The 25,490-nt window shown below is 43.0% G+C and overlaps 1 protein-coding gene across 6 annotated transcripts in view; it reads right to left on the bottom strand.

Moving 5' to 3' along the window:
* The window catches only part of rbm44 (RNA binding motif protein 44), a 187,293-nt gene that overhangs the window by 139,578 nt on the left and 22,225 nt on the right, over positions 1–25,490 (bottom strand). The window contains exon 1 of one of the 6 annotated variants that reach the window (XM_068034666.1): positions 3,568–3,631. The exons of the other annotated variants lie outside the window; for them this stretch is intronic. Within the exon in view, the coding sequence (XP_067890767.1) occupies positions 3,568–3,579 (12 nt within the window). The 5' untranslated portion in view covers positions 3,580–3,631. Of the gene's footprint in view, positions 1–3,567; positions 3,632–25,490 lie in introns of those variants that run through there. 6 annotated transcript variants of the gene reach the window in all.

Raw genomic sequence — 25,490 nt, 5'->3', positions numbered from 1 at the left:
CCTTTCCCTGCCTCCAATGGCTACTGTGGACCTGGGAGATACCCTTCCACAAACTGCACATTACTTTGGCCCCACCGTCTGCAGTGCCTCCAAGGTTGATAGCGTTGCTTCAAGACATCGCCTGCAGATAGCTTTACAGAATGGCTGCCAGTTCCCTCCATAACTTAACTGCCACTCAGATCTCACCTTCTTTCAGGAAGCAAGACTCAGCCACCATGCATCCCATGTGCCATTCATAAAACTGAAGGAGGTATGAAATACCTGACTATTGGCTGTTTAATGACCATAATTAGCTTTCCGTCACCAATGTGTCTGCCACTGATCCAACACGTCGTCCACATCTCAAAACTGGTTGGCGGCAGGATGTTTTCAGGGATCTGGCCCAACGTGGGCCCACGCTGTTTTACTGGCCCCTCACCTCCATTCCCACTGCCATGGGGCTGGTAAAATTCTGTTAACTCTTTCTCTTTGCAGATGCTGCTTGATCTAGAGTATTTCCAGCATTTTCTGTTCTCATTTATGGAAATAGAATTGATTTGCCAGGGAGGAGGAGCAGAAACTACACAGAACCTTGTCTGGGGTATTTGGGTAGGTATAAGAATGCAGAGAAAATAGCCTGTGGAAAGAATAGGCTTGTTAAATCAAACGGCCTCTCTCATTCTGTATTTGGACGGCAGCCGTTAATAATAATTGAACCCGAGGGCAGGGAACACTGTGTTTCAATTTAACATTCTCTGACAATCAGCACCAGGAAGAACCAGGAAAGAGGCAAAGTTCAAAGCAATGAGGGAAGAACTCGGAGCCTCCTAGCATCCCTTGTGCCATTCATAAAACTGGAAAAAGGTACGAAAATAATGCTAAGGGGGAAAACAATTTAAGTTTGAAATTGTAATGTTGAAAATGCAAGAAAAATATATGACCAAGTGTTACGGCCAGGCGAGAAAGAAGTCTAAGGTTCCCTTTGTGCCATCACCTGGTCTTATTGTAATGGTGTGTTTAAAATTAAACCCTGTGTTGTTAGCTCCCCCTTGGTGAATCTTTGTTCACTGCTTTCCAATTATAAGGCAAAGAAACCAGCATGACAGGTTTTCTCAGGTTTAAAGAAGAAAAGTGAAATTTATTAAACTTAAACTCGAATTCAGTTGATGCCTACGGATACATGGCGCTAGCATGCATATGCGATACACACATGCAAATAGAGACAGAAAATAGAAGAAAAAATAAAGTGTAAAGGTTTGAGGCAATATCTGAAGAGTTGTTGTTACGGTTCTTCGAGCTCACTGTAGAGTCCTTGATTGTAGGCAGTTTTTACTTTTCGTTGGGGCCCAGTATTCTTCTTAAACCTCGTTCACTGTAGGAGACTTTTCTCTCTTGGGGTTCATGTGTCTTCAGTGGGTTTTGGAGTTCCGTGAGAAAGAGATGGGATTAGACAGACAGGCAGGAGAGGCTGTGGCGAGCCAGCCAGGAGAGTTCTTCTCATCTAGGAGCATTCAGCTTTCTGCCAGTTCAAACACTGTCTCTCCAATTCAAAACTCTCAGTTCAAACTCTGAAACAGCCAGTTATCATGTGATTAACTGGTCTGACGTCTGTTTGTGGATTGAATTGGAGCAGGGAATAGCTCCTTTGTCTACAGGCACTGTCTGTTACTATGCAAAAATGTCTTTCTAGCCAGGGGCCTGGCAACCCCTTGTCACAGGCCTTCTCTTTTTCCCAGCAGCAATTTGAAATTTAATGTCCATGTGGCAAAATTAATGTGCCTCATTCTTGGCAGGAGGGGGCCTGCCTGACACAAAGAAATATTAATGTAAATTAAGCAAACTAAGTTCGACAGAAAAAATAAATTAGCAATAAAAGCCTACAGGGAAAAAAAGAGGGACAAACACAGAGGAAATATATAAAATGTTGGATCTGCTTCAAAAGACTATCAGACGTGAAAAGAGGATCAGAGATAAATATAGCTAAATATACAAAACAGAAAATTTCTTCCAATATTAAGATAAGACAGATGAAGTTATGATTCTAAAAAATAGATGGTTAAGACCTCTGATTATTGAACCACTTGCCAGAGGGATTAGTTTTTTCTCTATTTACTCTATCAAAATCTCTCATCTTAAAAACCTCTATAGAGCACCTCTTAAGCTTTGCTGTTGAAGAATAGTCCTAACTTTTCCAACTCTCATATCTGTTTGCTCCAGCCGAGTCCTACCTATCAGTAACCACTGTGGAAAAAACTGGACACCACACTTCAGCAAAGATATAAAGGCCTTAAAAAAAAAGGTACAGAGGAGGCTCGCCAGGTTGTTACTATGGATCAGCACCTTTCATGATCTTATGATGTCCCAAACAACTTATGTAACAAGAGAACTCTCCTGGCCTTCTTTGAATAGTACCATGGAATCTTTTACGACTGTGCAAGAGAGCAGATGTGGACTTGATTTAATGTTTCATCCGAGAAACAGTATCTCCAGCAGTGCAAGTTCCCCAATATTTTGCACTATACAGGTTAACCAATATTTTTCACCGATTGGGGACCGATCAATGTTGAACCAGACATCAAACTAACTCTGAACTTGTGGGTTGTTACTTTGCTAACCTTAACCTGGCTTCCACAGGTTACTTTAGCCATTTGAAACTAGATGCTACTTCTGCTTAAAGGGCAAACTGAATGAAAGCTTTAAATTTTGAAAGCTGCAAATTCACAGATTATTTGGCAGTGCAGAATGCCCTGTTTAAGCAGAAGATGTAAAGTGTTTTTGCTTCACACCAATGCTACAGTTATAGTGTTCAGGTCAGTTTAAACCACAGCCCAACCTGATTCTACAGAGAAACAGTGAGGCTACATGTTCTTGGTCTAGCTCCACTTTACTCAAGTGAGGCCCGAATGTCAGATTTACATACAAGTTTAGGAAATCACTTCACAATGATGCTAAATTTATTGCACCCTTAGAAACCCGGGCGGCACAGTGGCGCAGTGGTTAGCACCGCAGCCTCAGAGCTCCAGCAACCCGGGTTCAATTCCGGGTACTGCCTGTGTGGAGTTTGCAAGTTCTCCCTGTGTCTGCGTGGGTTTCCTCCGGGTGCTCCGGTTTCCTCCCACATGCCAAAGACTTGCAGGTTGATAGGTAAATTGGCCATTAGAAATTGCCCCTAGTATAGGTAGGTGGTAGGGAAAATATAGGGACAGGTGGGGATGTGGTAGGAATATGGGATTAGTGTAGGATTAGTATAAATGGGTGGTTGATGGTCAGCACAGACTCGATGGGCCGAAGGGCCTGTTTCATTGCTGTATCTCTAAACTAAAACTAAAACGATATTAAATTACACAATAAAACATTACAACAGTGACTACATTTCAAAACTTCCTCATTGACTGTGAAGTGCTGTGGGACATCCTAAGAATGTGAAGGGCACTGGAAAAATGCAAGCTTATTCATTCATTTTTACATGCCTTCCAGCTAAAAACTCTCAAAAGGGATATGCATTTCAATTTCACCAGTTACATCTTAACTTTAACTATAGAGTATAACATAAAAGCAAACATAGAGTTGATTAAAATAAAATCATACCTTTGTATGCATATTAAAATCAGTTGTCTGCAAGACAGTATTGATGCACTTCTCCTCTGTGGTGACCTTAGCTGTCTGGGTGCTTTGCTGTTTCACAGTGGATCTAACAATGGACCACTTAGTATTACAAGCAACACTTCCATACGTTTTATTTTGACCCAGAGTTGGTCTATTTTTGCTCATCAAAGTTATATCTGTGTTGTCAGCTCGGTCAACAACAGGAATCATAGCTGTAGTGTCTTTGTCTATGGTGAAATCAGCCCTGAAATCAGTACAAGCATCAACATACTGGTCCACCTTGATAATTAAACTTTTTTTGCCTTTGTTGAAACAGCTGTCATATTTCAGCTGGGTATCAGTATAAGTTCCTTCGACTGAAGGACCACCTCCAGAAGCTGTCAAGTCTGATGTCTGGGTCACATAGTTGATACATTTATTGCCTTGAGTTATCTCTAATGGTCCAAAGGTATCATACACTTGGCCAGTCACATCACAGTAACTTTCTGCCGCTGTTTCACTTGCAATAATGCTATCACCAGCAGCAGACACAAATGAATCGTCAAAGAACTTCAGCCGATCTGAATTGCCTGAAATTTCACAGCTAACTGCATTCAGTTCACAAGACTTCCCCCATCCCAGATGATCTGGACTTTCACATGTGGACACTGCATTGCTGTTTTGCTTTGCTTGGATCTGTGATGAGTCGTCATCTTTTGAAATGGCATTAGTAGAAATCACAGTACCCATCACATCATGTGGCACCAATAGTACTTGATTTTCACTTTCAATGTCTGTTGATGTACTACAAGCCGATTGGTCACTGGCAAATTCTTCTATTTGATAAGGGAAGCACTGTCCACTTAGATTAGCACTGTCCAACAATACTTCAGTCTGAAGGTCACTGTTATGTGCACCATCTACTTGTTTTAAATTGCTCCCATTAGGACTTACAGTGTTGCTGTCATTGATTACTGGCTCAAAACTTCCCTCTGGGATCCCAGTAGATTCGACAAGGTGTGCTCCAGCTGGCCTTTTTGCACATTCGCAAGTAGCTCTCTCATTGCTCTTGTGTACAAATGACCTCTGTGTTGAAGTGACGGCAGAAATAAACGAGGTCTCATCTATTTCTTCAGCTGGAGGACAGCAAGGAGATAATTGATCGGATTCTGCAGGATTCTGAGCATCTGGATATGCTGGTGGAGTCTGTGTTTCAGGAAAACCCTCTCTACAGCCCAAATAATCAGCCAAGTCAGTAAAACTGTGGCTTTCAGTGCTGTTCATGCTGTAATAATCAGGAAATGGTTCTAGATCAAATGTTCCAGAATCCTTATATCCAGGAATGCACTGATGTAAAGTTTTTCTGTTTTCAGGAGAGTAAAAGTCACTAGCAGCTTGCTGTAAGGTCATTTCAGTCAGTTTCCTGTACATCTCAAACTCTGAGTCCAAAGATAGGTTTGATTCATTTCCATACTCTTTCACCAACACCAATTTGTGGCTGTGCTTTTCTTGCTCAAGAGCTGGCAGTAGACCAGCTCCTTTTGCCAGATCCTCAATACCTGAACATCCATGAAGGGAGCTGGTTTCATATGCCAACTCCAAAGTATTTGAAAGCTGACATTTTGCCTCAACGATGTCTTCACCTTTTCGCGTCCTTAATCCCCTACCAAGGGTGTGAGGTTTCATTCCAGAGCCAAACAGCTGTTTAATAGCTTTATCAGAAGTAGCATCTTCATTTGTTTTCCAACTTACAGAATTAGGACTACCAACAGATCTGAAGCACGGGCACCTTTTTCCAGCACATGAATAAGATGCAAGGATTCTCTGGTTGTGCGCAAGAAGCATATTCTTATCTATAAAATTTGTAACAATTAGTGCAATTAATATGAAACAACTCCATAAAATTCTCCCTCTTGTGGTCTAATGGGCAATGGCAGTACTCAGTACCTATACAGATCACAAGGTCACTGCATTAATCCCCAATCTACACTAAGTTAATTGATCAGAACGAGGACAGCAGTTGATGCACTGTGTGGATCCTAGTGCCCTGGGCTTTGGCAGAGAAAAAAATTGCCAGGGTTGTAGCTGATTATCACAGCTGAAAAGTATACATGTGGATGTTGAGTGAAAACAGGTTCAGGCTTGACTGTTATATCACACCCTCTACCAATCGAAAAGCCTGCTTACGCTGCATAGATTCACATAATAAATGTGGCTACTTTGGAGATCCCGAGGACTTGCAGAACTGTAGCCCCAGAATACATCGGCACCTTCAAGAGTGCAGAGAAGTAAAAAAAAACGAAGAGAAGACTTGACTAGGTCAATACTGTCAGTTGATGCCCAGTTACTCTTCCTTGTTTCACAATGTGCAAAAACTCTACTGACCTCATTACCTTTCCACTGTACCAGAACCCTGACTCTTGGGCACCTTTATTACAATCAGCAATTTCAGAGAACAAGGTTAAAATCAAATTCAGAGAAAAAATGATTATATAGAGAAGAAAATTCAAAATAATGAAATCTTTAGAGTTAGTTGAGAAGACCAGCAAAAAAACTTATTGGTGGTTTATCTGGCTGAAGTTCAAGTATTCAGCACAGCATAGAACATTACAGCACAGTACAGGCCCTTCGGCCCACGATGTTGTGCCGAACCTTTAACCTACTCTAAGATCAAACTAACTACCTACCTTTCATTCTACTATCATCCATGTACCTATCCAAGAGTCGCTTCAATGCCCCTAATGTATCTGCTTCTACCACCACCGCTGGCAGCGCATTCCATGCACCCACCACTGTCTGTGTAAAGAACCTACCTCTGACATCTCCCCGAAACCTTCCACCAATCACCTTAAAATTATGTCCCCTGGTGATAGCCCTTTCCACCCTGGGAAAAAGTCTCTGGCTATCCACTCTATCTATGCCTCTCATCATCTTGTACCCCTCTATCAAGTCACCTCTCATCCTTCTTCGCTCCAATGAGAAAAGCCCTAGCTCCCTCAATCTTTCTTCGTAGGACATGCCCTCCAGTCCAGGCAGCATCCTGGTAAATCTCCTCTGCACCCGCTCTAAAGCTTCCACATCCTTCCTATAATGAGGCGACCAGAACTGAACACAATATTCCAAGTGTGGTCGAACCAGGGCCTTATAGAGCTGCAGCATAACCTCGCGGCTCTTAAACTCAATCCCCCTGTTAATGAAAGCCAACACACCATACGCCTTCTTAACAACCCTATCAACTTGGGTGGCAACTTTGAGCGATCTATGGACATGGACCCCAAGATCCCTCTGTTCCTCCACGCTACCAAGAATCCTGTCTTTAAGCCTGTATTCCGCATTCAAATTCGACCTTCCAAAATGAATCATTTAAAAAGTTACAAAGAACAAAATATGCAGATTTTACTTCTTGTTCATTTTGGTTAACATTTTGACTATTTGTTAGGTCACTGGAAGCAAACTATACGGAAGGAGTTCAGAAACCCTACTGGGCAAGAAAACAAATAAGCCAAACTGTAGGACAGCACCCACACAGACTCGGTGGGCCAAAGAGCCTCCTTCTGTGCTGCAATGACTTTATGGCTGGAATTTTATCCAGGCAACAGTGGTCTCGACCTCCAGCAAAAGCAGTGCCGAGAACCCCACGTCGCCCCTTCTTTGGGAGGTCCGCCGAATCACGTGCGCTTAACTGGACAGTGGTGGGCCTTCCTGGGGAAAGGACCCCAGCAATAGAAGTCCTGCCCTCAGAGCTGCTGGACAATCAGAAGCTGGCAGCTCTAACTGAGCAGTGCCACCGGGAAGGCAGTGGCTGCTGCCAGTGGAGCAACCACCCGAGGGCAAGAAGCGGCGTTGGACCCAAGCCACATGTAAGTCAGGGTGGGAGGGGTCTTGCGGGGTAGGGGGTCACAGGGGAGGGGGATATGGGGTGGGGGGGGGGGCATGGTCGGCAGCAAGGGCAGGGGTTGGCTCTCAACGGGGCCACCCGTTCCCGTTGCCGGGTCCCTTGTTCAGGCACTAAGTGCCTTTTAATGAGGGACCGCCCCACCACCCTCAGCCGGTAAGCAATCTGCAATGGTTTTTCTTGCCGTGCTCCCTGTGCGGCGACAGACCTGTCTGCCGCTCAGCTAATCGCGGCGGCATGAGGTCCTTAATTGGGCTTTATTGTCCACTTGAGCCTCAATTCACGGCAGGCGGGAAGGCCGCTCACAGGCCTTTCCTCCCCAGACTTGATTCCGGCGAAGAGGGCAAGATGGTGGAGTCCCCCCCTCCCCCCACCTGATTACATGCTCTCTGTGCCTCCAAACCCGCCACGGGGAACACCATAAAATTACCCCCTATGATTAATAGTCACTCAAACACAGCAAGTTAAATGATTTGGAACAGATCACTCATGAGATAATAGAAAACTCAACAGCTTTTAAACTGTTTTAAAGGGCCCAATGGCGAGAGTGGCTCTTAATCAGCTGTCACAATCGTACTTGAGTGTCAGCCATGGCAAAGCTCAAAGAGAGTCAAACGTTATGGGGGGTAGGCAGGAAAGTGGAGTTAAGGCCACAACATGCAAGTTATTGTCTCCAACTCGAGTGAGATCCATCACATCACTTTACTTTGGCTTAATGTAATGTCAAACTGACTAATATTTCACTCATTACAACTAAATACCTATAGATCCTTTGTGAATGGAGGCATGGACTCTGACAGCCTCTTTCTCTGCAAGGATACCCCAAAGTAACAAAATTAAATGGGGAAATAATAGTGAAATTGATCAGCAATACACATTACCCATACAGTAATAACTTAGTACACAATCACCATGGGTTTAGAGGGGGAAAGTCTGCCCAACCAAACTCAACTTCTTTGTGGAAGTGATAACTCAAGCTGACTGTGCAAAATTCTATGACATCTACTTAGATTTTCTTTTAATGGTTCAATGTTTCATACAAAGGCCATTCATCATTCTTAAAGCTGTGGGGATTCAGGATAAATCTTGGGAAGAAGAAATTGGCCTAAGGAAAGAAAACAGCAGGTACTTGCTGGAGGATCTGTATTGTTTTGGGCAAGATAGGACTACATGGGTATGTCCCACTACTGTTTCTAATTTATATAAACTACATTCAGAAACTCTATTGGTCAAATTTTCAGATGACCAAACTAAGAAGGGGAGTGGAATCAGAGGAGGCAGGTCAGAAATTGAAGGACCAGTTGAACAAAATATATAAATCGGCCAAACAATGCCAGATGAAATTCAATGTAGATAAGTGTACTTACTGCACATTGGAAGGAAAAGTAGCCAACATACTAGGCAATCAGAACTAGTCCAGGAGACCACATCAATCAAGATTTGTATTATTTGGTACCTACCTCTTATATGATGTGATCTCTACCTGAAGCAGGAACTGGTCCAGCTCTCTCCTGAAGTCATGCAGTGAATCAGCACTCACTGCACAAGCCCATAACTTGTTCCAAATGGTGTACTATTCACTAGGAAAAGAATCGCCTAACTTCTAACCTATTATGTAATTTATACGCATGACCACCAAACCTATTTAACTGAATTTATCAACGTGTACACAATCTTGTCCCTTCAGTATTTTACAACTCTCATGCAAATTGTCCGGAGTCTACACCTCTCAGATATAGACCCAACTCTAAGCCTAGCTGGGTAGCCATGGTGTTTTAAACTGGGAATCAATCTTATAGCTCTCCTCTGAACCTTTTTCAAAACCTCAACGTCGCCCACCATGCAAGGGGACCAAAACTGGATGCGTTATTCTAAATGAGGCCTTACCAAGGACAAAAAAAGTTTTATTTTGTAATTAATAGTCCTATGAATACAGCCCAGTACCCTATTTACTTCAACTTGCTTTGGAGAATCCAACACACATACCTTCCAAATACAGAGGCTGCTCTTCATCTCTCATTGGTTCACCACAATTCCTACATTTTTGTGAACCTAAGGTGTTGCAGTAACTGCAATTTTTACAAGGCCAAATGCAGTAAAACGTGGGCATTCTTGATCTAAATGGAAAGACAACATACGCAATTAACTCAAAACAGCTACTATTCGGAGTCAACCTCCTATCCCTTGAATGGACCTAAAAACATTTTAAACACCAGCAAAGCACTTTAAAACACAGATTTGCACTTAGATAGCACCTCATCACATCTCAGTTACACTCCAAGTGCTTCTAATAAATTACTTAGAAGTGCAGATTGTTCTGGAGGCAAACAACTTTCAGATTTCCTTGGTCCCTATCCAATTAATGTCTTCAGTTAGACCTATTAGTATCTTGAAAGGGGAACAGAGAAAAAGAAAAAAAAAGTCTCTGGGACAGTAACTGTACAGTTCCTTAAATACAAGTAGTAGTCGTGCACCATTCCCATACTGCACAGAGGCCAGTCAGTTTGACAGAAGCAGCATGCAGTGTAGGCTATTCATACACGATAAAAAGCTGTGCCAAAATTAAATGTTCCTGGTGACCAAAACTAGGGATTATACGTTAGAATTTAGTCACTAATAAATCCAACAAGGAATTCAGGATTCTTTGTCCAGATTGTGGAACCTAATGCCACAAGCAGTAGTTGAGGCAAATAGCCAAGGCATTTAAAGAGAAACTGTATGAACACACAAAGGAGAAAGGAATAGGAGATGGGATCCTGTAAATGCAGTATATCTGGACTTCCAGAAGGCATTTGATAAGGTGCCACTCAAAAGGTGAATACACAAGGTAAGATCACATGGGGTTAGGGGCAATTTATTAGCTTGGATAGAGGATTGGCTAACCAACAGAAAACGGAGTCGGGATATATGGGTCTTTTTCTGATTGGCAAGATGTAACTAGTGGGGTGCCACAGGGTTTGGTCCTCGGGCCCCAACTATTTACAATCTATATTAATGACTCGGATGCAGGTACTATAGCCAAATTTGCAAATGATACTAAAATAGGTGGGATAGTAAGTTGCAATAAAGAAATAAGAAATTTACAAATGGATATGGATAGTTAGGTGAATGAGCCAAAATTTGGCAGATGGGAGTTTAACATGGATACGTGTGAGGTTATCCACTTTGGTCGGAAGAACAGAAAGGCAAATTATCATCTAAATGGAGAGAAACTTGGGTGTCCTCGTGCATGAATCGCAGAAAACTAGTTTGCAGATACAGCACGTAATAAAGAAGGCAAATGGAATTTTGGCATTTATTGCTAAAGGAATAAAATATAAAAGTAGGGAAGTGTTGCTGCAACTGTACAAGGCATTAGTGAGACCGCACTTGGAGTATTGAGTACAGTTTTGGTCCCCTTGAGGAGGGACGTAGTTGCATTGGAGGCAGTTCAGAGGAGGTTCACTAGATTGATTCCAGAGATGAGGGGCTTGTCTTATGAAGAGAGATTGAGCAGTTTAGGCCTTTACTCTCTAGAGTTTAGAAGAATGAGAGGAGATCTAATTGAGGTATACAAGATGATTAAGGGGATTGACAAAGTAGACGTAGAGAGGATGGTTCCTCTTGTGGGGCAATCTAGAACGAGAGGTCATAGTTTTAGGATAAGGGGTAGCAGATTTAAAACAGGGACGGAGAAATTACTTCTCTCAAAGGGGCGTGAATCTGTGGAATTCACTATCCCAGAGTGCAGTGGATGCCGGGACATTGAATAAATTTGAGGAGATAAATAGATTTTTAATTAGTAATGGGTTGAAGGGTTATGGAGAACGGGCAGGAAAGTATAAAAGCAAAATACTGCGGATGCTGGAAATCTGAAATAAAAACAAGAAATGCTGGAACCACTCAGCAGGTCTGGCAGCATCTGTGGAAAGAAGCAGAGTTAACGTTTCGGGTCAGTGACCCTTCTTCGGAACTGACAAATATTAAAAATGTCACAGGTTATAAGCAAGTGAGGCGGGGGTGGGGCAAGAGATAAGAAAGGAGAAGGTGCAGATTGGACAAGGTCACATAGCTGACCAAAAGGTCATGGAACAAAGGCAAACAATATGTTAGTGGTGTGTTGAAAGACAAAGCATTAGTACAGAATAGGTGTTAACAGACTGAATATTGAACAGCAGCAAGTGCATACATGAAAAAAAACAGTGGGTAAGCAAACTAAACAAGTTTGCAGGAAAGTGTAGTTGAGGTCGAGATGAGATCAGCCATGATCGTGTTGAATGGTGGAGCAGGCTCTAGGGGTTGAATTGCCTACTCCTGCTCCTAGTTCTTATGTTGATAGGGTGAGATGAAGAGGGGTGCAAAAAGGCTTGTGTGGAGCATAAACACTGGCATGGACTAGCTGATTTGAATGCCTGTTTCTGTACTGCACATTCTATGTAATTAATATTCAAAGCACTTGAAGTCAGGAGTTAAAAACAATGTGTCAAAATATGTGCTGGTTTGGATATGTATCATTGGGTGCAAAACAGCAGTAGCTGCATAGACAATATCAAAACCTGAAAGTCATGGACCCATACTTGCTGTTCAGTCAGTTAACAGCAGATAGGACCAAACTGGAGTTCCAAACCTGCAGGTGGGCCCACTGCATAACCAACAGATCTCCTGTAGCATTGCCCATGATAAGTCTGAGGATACTCTTCTTTATAAAGGACAGGAACATTTATTTTTAATTCGCTGTGATGAGAGTATCATTGGCAAGGCGAGCATTTATTCCCCATCCCTAATTGCTCTCGAGAAGGTGGTGGTGAACTGCCTTCTTGAGCCACTGCAGTCCATGTGGTGAAGGTACATGCACCATGCTGTTAGGGAGGGAGTTCCAGCACTGTGACCCAGTGACAGAGAAGGAACAGCGATATAGTTCCAAGTCAGGATGGTGTGTGACTTGAAGAGGAACTGGAAGGTGGCAGTGTTCCCACGCATTTGCTGCCCTTGTTCTTAGTGGTAGAGGTTGCAAGTCTGGGCTTCGGAAAGTTGTGTCAAAAGAACCTTGGCGAGTTGCTGCAGTGCATCTTGTAAATGGTACACAGTGCTACCACTGTGCGCTGGCGGAGGAACAAATGAACATTTAAGGTGGTGGACAGGGTGCTGATCAAACGGGCTACTTTGGATGGTGTTGAGCTTAGAGTATTGTTGGAGCTGCACCCATCCAGGCAAGCAGAAAATAATCCATCACACTCCTGACTTGTGCCTTGTAGATGGTGGACAGGCTTTGGGGAGGCAGGAGGTGAATTACTCACCACAGAATTCCCAACCCTCTGAGTGCTCTTGTAGCCACAGTATTTAGGTGGCTGCTCCAGTTGTTTCTGGTCAATGATAACCTCCAGGATAATACATGAATAGGATGGGAATAGAGGGATACAGTCCCCGGAAGTGCAGAAGGTTTTAGTTTAGACAGGCATCAAGATCGGCGCAGGCTTGGAGGGCCGAATGGCCTGTTCCTGTGCTGTACTGTTCTTTGTTCTCTTTGATATTGGTGGGGGACTCAGCAATGGTAATGTTGTTGAACGCAAAGGGAAGATATTCAATTCTCTCTAGTTTGAGATGGTCATTGCCTGGCACTTGTGTGGCACGAATGTTACTTGCCACTTAGCCCAAGCCTGAATGTTGTCCAGGTTTTGCTGCATACGGGCACAGACTGCCTCAGTATCTGAAGAGTTGTGAATCATACTGAACATTGCGCAATCATCTGCAAACATCCCCACTTCTTACCTTATGATGTAAGGTCACTGATGAAGCAGATGAAGAAGATGGTTCAGCCTATGACTCTACCCTGAGGAACTCCTGCAGCGATATCCTTGGGCTGAGATGATTGGCTACCAGCAACCACAACCATCTTCCTTTGTGCTAGATATTGCTCCAACCAGTGAAGATGTTATCCCCCGGATTCCCATGGACTTCAATTTTACTCAAGCTCCTTGATGCCATACTCGGTCAAATGCTGCCTAGATGTCAAGAGCCAGTTAATCGTACCTCACCTCTGGAATTCAACTCTTTTGTCCATTTTGGACCAAGGCTTTAATGAGGTCAGGAGCTGAGTGGCCCTGGCAGAACCCCAACTAAGCATCGGTGAGCAATTACTGCTGAGTAAGTGCCGCTTGATAGCACTGTTGACGACACCTTCCATCACTCTGCTGATGATTTGACAGTAGACTGATGGGGCAGTAATCGGCCGAATTGGATTTGTCCTGCGTTCTATGGACAGGTAATACCTGGGCAATTGTGCACATTGTCAAGTAGATACCAGTGTTGTAACTGTACTGGAACAGCTTGGCTAGATGCGCAGCTGGTTCTGGAGCACAAGTCTTTTGTACTACAGCTGCGTTGTCAGGACCCAAAATCTTTACTGTATCCAGTGCCTTTAGCCATTTCTTGATATCATGTGGAGTGAATCGAATTGGCTGAAGACTGGCATCTATGATGCTGGGGATTACAGGATGGGGCCAAGATGGATCATCCACTCGACCCTTCTGGCTGAAGATAGTAGCAAATGTTTCAGCTTTGTCTTTTACAGTGATCTGAATTATAACAAAGTGCAATGCACCACTCTTCAGCTAATCTAAAACTGTATTTAACCAGCCCAACCTTTAAGGGCATAGTATTACACTTCTGAAAATAGGTGCTAACTGTATGTTAACTGTGTTTAGTTGTATACAGGTGGTGGACATTCACAACGAATTAAATTTGACCCCTATAAATAGACATTGACTGAAATTGTGGCTGTGGGGTTAGGAGGTGCTTTCTTGTGACATACAAGTCTGTAAACAAATGCTTATAAAAGTATGTAAAGTTGGCTCCAGTTCAACTCTTCACCAATTGGCTTTCTGGAGTATAATAAGGTAGCAGAGGATGATTGCCTGAAGATGAGAATCTAAGAAAAATAAATTCAGGCAGTAAAGTACAATCCTAGTAGCCACTGTTGAAAAATAACAAAAAGTGTAAGAGGGAGCAGACCCGGAGCCTTAACCCAGCTAGCCAAGTCTGTGGACCGTTGCGTTCACAGGGAAACAGATAAGTGATTGGTTGGTATTTTGCTTGTTTATCTTTCAAAACTCATGTAATTTATCGGTAATTGTAAGATTGAATTAGTAGTAGTAAGATTTACCAGTAGTAAAGCTTATTAGATTAGTAAGGTTTATTATTTATAAATTACTTAAAAAAGTAAAATTAACACACAATAGACGACAGGGCAGGTGATGTGTTACGACTGCAGAATGAGGGCGCTCCTGGGCATTAGCGTGATCCAGAGCAAACACATCTGCAGCTTGAGCAATTTTGGTTCAGTCACTGAACTGGGGGCCGAGCTGCAGACACTGTGCCATGGAGAATGCACCAGTTTATGGTGACTGACAGTTAATTTACAAAGTGCACTGAATGCAGTCCATGGTCCCAAGTTGGTTATCCAAGGTCTGTTCATTTGTTGCGATGAGACACACTGATTTAATACCTACTTGTTTAGCTCCGTAGACATTCTGGACTTCTGTAAACCTTCCATGGGTTCAGACTGTATTCTGTTGTTAGAAAGTTACATTTCAAAATCAAAAACAGTACAGAATTTAGAATTTTAAAAATCAATAGCTTGCCAGTTATTTTATTTACACCGAACGTGAGAATTAATATAAGCTAGACACTAAAAATGAATGTGTTTGTCAATGTTGTTGCCAGAAAAAGAGGGGACCGGAGACAGAAGATTGGAGGAATTAGGCCTCCATGTATCAATCAAAATTCAGCTAGGGTCTTCCCCATTCCTTTTCAATTTTTACCCACTGCAAAGAAAAAAAAAAGTTGATTTAAAAAAAACAAGGTGAGCATTTTCCTCACGGTAGCCATTGCTTTAACATTTATAATGTGGTCGGAAATCTGGTGTGGACCTGTGCAGGAGGATGTCACGCATTTTGAAACCAGAAGTATTTTTCAATGGAAGTATTTGGAAGCCGAGACACACACAGGCACAAATTAGGAAATAACAACTGAGACACATCATGTGGAATTTTCCATCAATATCACCCTAACAATGGATGCTAGGAACAACTATAGTATCCAGTTCTGCTGAGAGAGATGCAATGCAATCAAACGTTTAAATCCCCTCAGAGGGCCAATGAGTTCAATCACTCTGGTGGAGTCATCCAGCAGCAATAACTGCATGAGCTATCCCACACTCTAGTCAAACAACAGCCTGACATAGTCATACTTAAAAATTATAACCAGTCACCATCCCTGGGTATATCCTTTTCCAACAGCAATACAGACCCACAAGAGGTTGTGGCACAGTGGTATACAGACCTGTGAAAACAAAGTCCCATCTCCACACTGAGGACATCCTCCATTGTGTTGTGTGGCTCTACCACTGTGCTAAATGGGGCAGATTCAGAAAAGATCCAGCAGCTCAAAATTAGGCATCCACAAAATAATGTGGGCCATCAGAATTGTATTCCACCACAACCTGTACCCTCATTCCACAATTACTATCAAGCCAAGGGACAAACCCAAGTTCAATGAGGAGATGAGAAGAAAATGCCAGGAGTAGCACCAGGTACATATAAAAATGAGGTGCCAACCTTGCAAAGCTACAAAACAGGACTATATTCATGCTAAACAGCAGCAGCAAGCTCTAGCCAGAGCTAAGCGATTCCACAAGCAACAGATCTGATCAAAGTTCTGCAGTCCTGCCACATCCAGTCGTAAATCATAGAATGGTTACAGCACAGGAGGCCATTCCACCTGTCATACCTGTGCTGGCTCTCTGCAAGAGCTGCCCAGCTAGTCCCACTCCCCTGCCTTTTCCCCCTGGCTCTGCAAATTTTTTATCCAGATAATTATCCAATTCTCTTTTGAAAGTCACGATTGTGTGGTGGAGGCAGATTCAATCAGGCAATGCATTTCAGACCCCAAGCACTCGCTGCATAAAAGTTTTCCTCATGTTGCCTTCAGTTGTCTTGCCAATCAGCTTAAATCTGGTTCTTGATCCTTCTGCCAATGGGACCAAGTTCCCCCCATCTGATCTGTCTATACTCATGATTTTGAACACCTATCAAATCTCCTCTCAAACTTCTCTTTTCTAAAGACAGCAGCCCCAGCTTCTCCAATCTATCTTTGTAACTGGAGTCCTTCATCCCAGGAACCATTCTCATAAATATTTTCTGCACCCCCTCCAATGCCTTCACATCCTTCCTAAAGTGCGCTGTCCAGAATTGGACGTAATATGCCAGGTGAGACTGAACCAGTGTTTTATAAAGGCCCACCATAACTTCCTTGCTTCTGTACTTTACATCTAACAATTAATTGAAATTCCTGTTTCAGTTAAGAGGTAAGTTAGGTTTCTTGCAGTTTTAAACAGGGGTATACTCTCATTCTGAGAATAGCTGTAGCTAGTTAATTAGGTAGCTAGCTTAAAACTGGTTTCTAAGCTGTAGCAGAGCTGACACAGCATTGTTTTCAGAGTATAAATTCAGGGGACTCAGTGCTGCTGGAGGGCACAGAGTGTTAAGGGAGTTTGGTAATTGAGGGAGTTCGGTAAGGAGGGGAACATAAATTAAGAAAATAAATTTGAGTACAGAGAGCGTACAGTGAGAGTTTGGTGCATGAGGGAGGGGCTCCTTTCTTTCTTCTACCTTTTTTCAGCCTTCAGTAGCTGCCTCTCTCTTCGGTACAGGGGAAAAAGTTGATTGGTAAGTTATTTTACTTCTCATTGTAACAAAAAGTTTTTAAAGTTATGGTATGGTAGGTCAGCTTGGCCAAGTGGAACATACACCCTGCGGTATGTGAGAAGTCATGGACACACCACGCATCCTAGGCGAACACATCTGCAGGAAGTATCACCGGCTGCAGAAGCTTGAGCTCCGGGTTTCAGAACTCGAGCGGTGACTGGATTCACTGATGTGCATCCGCGAGGCAGAGGACTACGTGCATAGCATGTTTAGGGAGGTGGTCACATCACAGGTTAGCAGCATGCGGGCAGAAAGGGAATGGGTGACCGCCAGTCAGTCTAAGAGAACCAGGCAGGCAATACAGGAGTCCCGAGTCTATTTTCCTTGCTATTCGGTTTTCCATTTTGGATACTGGTGAGAGCGATGGTTCCTGGGGGTTGGGGGGGGGGGGGGGGGTGGGGGGAGGTGCAGCCACATCAAAGTCTGTGGCACCACAGATGGCTCAGCTGCACAGGAGGGAAGAAAGATCAGAGGGATCAGACAGGCATTTCTGTGGCAGTAAACGTGACTCCAGTATGGTGTGTTGCCTCCCTGGTGCCAGGGTTATGGATGTCACAGAGTGGCTGCAGGACATTCTTCTGGGGAAAGGTGAAGGTGAACAGCCAGAGGTCGTAGTCCACATTGGTACCAATGACATAGGTAGGAAGACGGATGAGGTCCTGAAAGCAGATTTTAGGGAATTAGGAAGGAAATTAAAAAGCAGGACCTCAAAAGCAGTAATCTCAGGAATACTCCTAGTGCCACGTGTAAGTGAGCATAGGAATAGAAGAATTGATCGGTTGAACACATGGCTGGAGAATTAGTGTCGGTGGGATGGCATCAGATTTCTGAGGCATTGGGTCCTGTTCTGGGGCAGATGGGACCTGTACAAGATGAACGGGCTACACCTTAATAGAACCGGAACTATTATCCTCGCAGGGAGATTTGCTAGTGCTGTTGGGGAGGGTTTAAACTAGCTTGTCAGGGAGATGGGAACATGAGGGGTAGCTCAAATTGGAAGTAGCAGGAAGTAGAAAAGTACAAGTGACATTAGAAGGCAGGCAAAACAAAGGCAAGCATCAACTAGGCTTAGAATGCAGAATGTCAAGACGACAAGGTTAAGGACACTCTACCTAAATGCACGCAGCATTTGCAACAAGATTTAAGGGCCCAAATAGAGATAAATGGGTATGATCTAATTGCCATAATGGAAACTGAATATTCAAGGATATTCAACATTTAGGAAGGACAGGCAAAAAGGAAAAGGAGGTGGTGTTGCGCTGATAACAAGGGATGGGATCTGTACGTTAGTAAGGGAGGATCTCGGATCAGAAGAACAAAATATGGAATCTATTTGGATGGAGCTAAGAAACAGCAAGGGGCAGCAAACATTGTTAAGAGTTGTTTATAGGCTACCAAACTGTAGTGGTAGTGTGGGGCATGGTATTAATCAGATTAGAGAAGCATGTAGCATGGGTAATACAGTAATCATGGGTGACTTCAATCTGCATATAGACTAGGTTAACCTAATGAGCACTAATGCCGTGGAGGATGAGTTTCTAGAGTGTGTTAGAGATGGTTTTCTAGAGCAGTATGTTGAGGAGCCGACGAGAGAACAGGCTATTTTAGATCTAGTATTATGTAATGAAAAAGGGCTAATTAATAATCTTGTTGTAAAAGAACCTTTAAGGATGAGTGATCATAATATGATAGAATTTTACATTATGTTTGAAAGTCTCAATCTGAAGCCAGGGTGTTAAATTTGAACAAATGAAATTATGAAGGTATGGAGGGGCAAATTGGCTGAGGCGGAATGGGAAAATACATTAAAAGGTATGACAGCACATAGGCAATGATAGTCTTTAAAGGAATATTGCCTAGTTTACAGCAACTATACATTCCTTCAAAGCACAAAAACCCCAAAAGGACAGTCAACCGTGGACAACAAAGGAAGTTCAGGATTGTATAAAATTAAAAGACCTATAAAGTTGCCAGAAATAGTGGTAAACCTGAGGATTGGGAGGATTTTAGAACACAACAAAAGAGAACCAAGAAACTGATAAAGAAAGGGAGAATAGAATATTCTGGCAAAAAGCTGGCAAAAAATATCAAAACAAACTCTAAAAGCTTCTACAGGTACCTAAAAAGGAAATGTTTGGCTAAGACAAATGTGGGTCCATTGCAGGCAGAGTCAGGAGAATTTATAATAGGGAATAGAGAAATGGCAGAGAAGCTAAATGATTACTTTGTGTCTGTCTTCACTGAGGAAGATACAAGAAATCTCTCAGAATTAAAGATCCAAGGGATTAGGGGGAATGAGGGATTGAAGGAAGTTAGTATTAGTAAGAAGGTTGTACTGGAGAAATTAATGGGGCTGAAGGCTGATACATCCCAAGAACCTGATATTCTACATCCAAGAATGTTGAGAGGTAGCTATGGAGAGTGTGGATGCGTTGGTGATCATCTTCCAACATTTTATAGATTCCGAAGAGGTTTCTGAAGATTGGAAGGTCACAAATGTCATCCTACTATTTAAGGGAGGGAGGGACAGAGAAAACAGGGAATTACAAACCTGTTAGCCTGATATCAGTTGTTGGGAAAATGCACAAATCTATTCTAAAGGATGTGATAAATGGACACTTGGATAATAATGATCTGAACGGGCATAGTCAATATGAATTTATGAATGGAAAATCATGTTTGACGAACCTGTTGGAGTTTTTAAGACGACGTTATAACAGAATTGCTAAAGGGGAGTCAGTGGACGTGGTATACTTGGATTTTCAGAAGGCTCTTGATAAAGTCCCCCACAGGCAATTGGTTAGCAAAATTAAAGCACATGGGATATGACGTAATATACTGGCATGGAGTGAGGATTGGTTAAGAGGCAGAAAGCAGAGAGTAGGAATAAATGGGTCATTCTCATGTTGGCAGGCTGTGACGAGTGGGATACCGGAGGGATCAGTGCTTGGATCCCAGCTGTTCACAATATATATCAATGATTTGGATGTGGGGACCAAACATAGTATTTCCAAGTTCGCGGATGACACAAAACTAGGTGGGAACGTGTGTTGTGAGGAAGATGCAAAGCAGCTTCAAGGGGATTTGGAAAGACTTACTGAGTGGGCAAGAATGGGGCAGATGGAATATAATGTGGAAAAATGTGAGGTTATCCACTTTGGTAGGAGGAACAGATGTGCAGTGTTTCTTAAATGCTAAGAGATTAGAAAGTGTAGATGTACAAAAGGACCTGGGTGTCCTTGTCAATAAGTCACTGAAAGCAAACATGCAGGTACCGCAAGCAATTAGAAAGGCAAATGGTATGTTAGCCTTTATCGCAAGAGGATTTGAGTACAGCAGTAGTGAAGTCTTGCTTCAATTGTACAGAACCTTGGTTACACCGCACTTGGGAGTAGCGTGTGCAGTTTTGGTCCCCTTACCTTAGGAAGGATATTATTGCCATAGAGGGAGTGCAACGAAGATTCACCAGACTTGTTCCCAGGATGGTGGGACTGTCCTATGAAGAGAGATTGGGGAAATTGGGCCTGTATTCGCTAGAGTGTTGAAGAATGAGAGGTGATCTCATTGAAACCTACAAAATACTTAAAGGGATACACAGGGTAGATGCCGTAAGACGTTTCCCCTGGTTGAGGAGTCTCGAACCAGGGGACATAATTTCAAAATAATGGGGAAGCCACTTAGGACAGAGATGAGAAGAAATTTCTTTACTCAGAGGGTTGTGAATCTTTGGAATTCTCCACCCCAGAGGGCTGTGGAAGTTCAGTCATTGAGTATGTTTAAAGCAGAGATTGACAGATTTCTAAATACAAATGACCTAAGCGCATATAGGGATAGTGTGGGGAAAAAGGCATTGAAGTGAATGATCAGCCATGATCACACTGAATGGCAGGGCAGGCTCGATGGGCTGATTGGCCTGCTTCTATGTTCTTATGTACTCTATGCCTCTATTCATAAAGCCCAGGATCCCACACACCTAATTAACTGCTTTCTCAACCTGTCCTGGAACCTTCAAGGATTTATGCTCATACACCTCTGGGTCTCTCTGCTCCTGCACCCTCTTTAGAATTGTATTGTTTATTTTCTAATGCCTTTCCTTGTTCTTTCTACCAAAATGTATCACTTCACGCTTCTCTGCATTAAATGTCATCTGCCACATGTCAGCCCTTTCCATCAGCCTGTCCATGTCCCCTTGAAGTTTATCTTCCTCATAGTTCATAATACTCTCAGGTTTTGTATCATGGTGGTGGCCAATTAAATTAAGATGAGAAGGCTCCATGAACATGCCCATCCTTAATGTTGACAGAGCCCATTATGTCAGTGCAGAGAAGAAAAGGCTGAAGCGTGTGCAACTAGCTTCAGCCAGAAGTGTCAAGTGAATGGTCCATCTCAGCCTCCTCTGAGACCCCCACCATCACAGATGCCATTCTTGAGCTAATTCAATTCATTTCATAAAACAGTAGAATGCAATGGATACAGCAAGGGCTATGGGCTAACATCCCAGCTGTCGTTCTGAAGACTTCTGCTGCAGAGCTAGTCATACCTCTATCAAGATGTTCCAGTACAGCTACCACACTGGTATCCACCTAACAAAATGGAAAATTGCCTAGGTATGTCCTGCCCACAAAAGCAGGGCAAATCCAATCTGGGCAAATACTGTTCCACCAGTCTAGTACCAATTGTCAGTAAAGTGATGGGAGGGCCATCGACAGTGCTGTGAAGCAACACTTACTCAGCAATAATTTGCCCACCAATGCTCAGTTTGGATTCACTCGGCGCCAGTCTTCATTACACCCTCAGTCCAAACATGAACAAAAGAGCTGAGGTGAGGCGAGAGTGACTGCCCTGGACATCAAAGCAGCACCTGACAGTGTGGTGTCAAGGAGCTCTAATAAAATTGAAGTCAGTGTGAAGCAGAAAGTTAACTCTCCACTGGCTTGCTTCACAGCTAGCACACAGGAAGATGGTTGCGGCTGTTGCAAGCCAATTATTTCAACGCCAGGACATTGTTGCTCAAGCCCAAGATCTTTAGCTGCTTCATCAATGACCTTCCCTCCACCATAAGATCAGAAGTTGGGATGTTCGCTGCCTGCACAGTGTTCGGTTCTATTCACAACTCCTCAGATAATGAAGCGCTCCATGCCCACATGTAGCAAGACCTGGACAATATTCAGGCTTGAGATGATAAGTGGCAGGTAACATTCACGCCAACAAGTGCTAGGCAATGACCATCTCCAACAAGAAGAGTCTAATCACCTCTCCTCAACATTCAACAGCAGTACCACCATCAAACTACTCCCACCATCAATATCCTGGGGGGTCCACATTGACCCAAAACGTAGCTGGACCAGCCACATAAATACTGAGGCTACAAGAGCAGGTCAACGGCTGGGTATTCTTTTTTTTTTATATAGAGATACAGCACTGAAACAGGCCCTTCGGCCCACCGAGTCTGTGCCGACCATCGACCACCCATTTATACTAATCCTACCCTAATTCCATATTCCTACCACATCCTACCTGTCCCTATATTTCCCTACCACCTACCTATACTAGGGGCAATTTTTATAATGGCCAATTAACCTATCACCCTGCAAGTCTTTGGCTGTGGGAGGAAACCGGAGCACCCGGAGGAAACCCACGCAGACACAGGGAGAACTTGCAAACTCCACACAGGCAGTACCCAGAATTGAACCCGGGTCACTGCAGCTGTGAGGCTGCAGTGCTAACCACTGCACCACTGTGCCGCCCTGTGGAGAGTGGCTCATCTAATTCCCCACAGCCTGTCTGCCATCTACAAGGCACTAGTCAAAAGTGTGATAGATACTCCCCACTGGCCTGTACGAGTGCAGCTCCAACAATACTTAAGGAGCTCAACACCATCCAGGATACAGCAGCCCGCTCAATTGGCAACCGACCCACCAGCTTACGTCCTCCCCTACCAGATCAATGGGACCACAGTATGCACAATCTACAAGATGCACTAGAGTAACTCAAAGTCTGCATTGACAGCCCTCCAGGTTCCACATTATCCTGACTTGGAAATATATCACTGCTTCTTCATAGTAGCTGGGTCAAAATCTTAGAATTCCCAACAGCAGCAATTCATGAAAGCAGCTCTCTACCACCTTCTCAAAGACAACTGGAGATGGGTAATAAATGCTGACTTGCCAGGAACTTCCACATCCCATGAATAAGTTTAAAAACAAATCAGGTGCCCAACCCAAGTAGCAATCCTGTGGAAAATATTTCAGCAGGATCATAGGTCTAAAACTCATCCTGCCAAGAAAATGCCAGTGACCCCTGGGTGAGGAAAATTCAGGCTTAATTATTCACCTGCACCTGCTAGGGTAAGGTTTATCCTCTTGCTAGGCCATGCTGGACAGCTCAAATAGGAATACAAGTTGTTTGATAAGGTGCCACAAAGATTACTGCACAAGATAAGAGCACATGGTGTAGGAGGTAACATATTAGCATGGATAAAGGATCCGTTAGCTAACAGGAAGCAGAGAGTAGGGATAAATGGGCCTTTTCAGGTTGGCAAGCTATAACTAATGGAATGCCACAGGGATCAGTGCTCGGGCCTCAAAATATTTACAATCTATATTCAATGACTTGGATGAAGGGACCAAATGTATTTGCCAATGACACCAAGATAGCAAGGAAAGTAAGTTCTCAAGAGGAAGTAAAGAGTCTACAAAGGGATATGGACAGATTAAGTGAGTGGGCAAAAATTTGGCAGATGGAGTATAGGTTAGATTAGATTAGAGATACAGCACTGAAACAGGCCCTTCGGCCCACCGAGTCTGTGCCGAACATCAACCACCCATTTATACTAATCCTACACTAATCCCATATTCCTACCAAACATCCCCACCTGTCCCTATATTTCCCTACCACCTACCTATACTAGTGACAATTTATAATGGCCAATTTACCTATCAACCTGCAAGTCTTTTGGCTTGTGGGAGGAAACCGGAGCACCCGGAGAAAACCCACGCAGGCACAGGGAGAACTGTGGGAAAATGTGAACTTGTCCACTTTGGCAGGAAGAATAGAAAAGCAGCATATGATTTAAATGGAGAGAGAATGTGGAAATCAGTGATACAGAAAATTCTGAGTGTCCTGGTACATGAAGCACAAAAAGTTAGTATGCAGGTACAGCAAGCGATTAGGAAGGCAAATGGAATGTTGCCGTTTATTGTAAGGGGAATTGAGTATAAAAGTAGGGAATGTAAGATTATTAGGTTACTAAAAAGTTACTAACCAGAATACTAATTGTTAAAATCTAGCTATTATAAACCAACCAACTGACTTATTATAAACTAACATTTAACTTTATTACAACACTTCTTTGTAGTATGGTAAAATGGAAAAAATTAGGTAATAGGGCACAATATAGACAAGATGTCAAGATAGAGGGATTTTGGGAGAATATGTCAAGTTTTAAAATGCTTACTTGCAGTAAAAGGTTGGGACCGTGAGAGCAGACAATGAAAACAGCTTTTGTAAGAACAAAGTGTAGATATGTCTCGTAACAAAATAAGGAACCTTGGAATGTGAAAGCATTTAAAGTAGTCAACATAAAAGGGTATTACTTACGATAAATCTGAAAGATTAGCAAAAGCCAAAGAATTATTCTTGATTGACTAAGAAAGGCGTTGTTTAATACAAGACTAATCACTGACTGGGGAAAGGGAGGATTAATTGAAAAGCTGCCAGGTGTCATGGTCCTGCAGTTTTTTTTTTGGCAATATGCGGTTTGTCTTTAAGGCTTGCAAGGGATCAGTATTGCTTAAGAACCAGCAAGCCTCAGGAGTTACAGGAAAGTGCATTTCCGTTGCCTCAGAAACAGCCATTTGGAGACTGCAATTCAAAGGGTGCATTCTCGTTACCATAGATACAGCCACTGGGAGTGACTCTCATGTGATACAGTTGTTACAATTCAGTTTTGAACTGGCTTTTAGCTGAAGACAGTTTGTTCTAACAGAACACACAGAGGACACAGACAGCTGTGGTGTTAGCACACCTGAAAAAGAGCTCTCAATCATTTAAACTGAAGTAATAGGATTTTAGTCTGTTTAATTATTTATTCAACCGTTTAAACTGAAGGAAGAGAAATTTAGTCTGTTCAATTATTTATTCAATTTATCTATTAATGAGACACTAGATAAACTTGAAGTAGTCTTAAAAGCCTTTGGCAATTATTTCAACCTGAGGAGCAACAAGATTCTAGAAAGGGTCAAATTCAACACAAGGGTCCAGAAACCAGGTGAACTGGTAGATGCTTT

The sequence above is a fragment of the Heterodontus francisci genome, chromosome 7 (genome assembly GCF_036365525.1).
Source record: "Heterodontus francisci isolate sHetFra1 chromosome 7, sHetFra1.hap1, whole genome shotgun sequence".
NCBI lineage: Eukaryota > Metazoa > Chordata > Chondrichthyes > Heterodontiformes > Heterodontidae > Heterodontus > Heterodontus francisci.
Note: the sequence above shows the minus strand (reverse complement) of the source record. Positions and strands in the feature narration are given on the sequence as shown.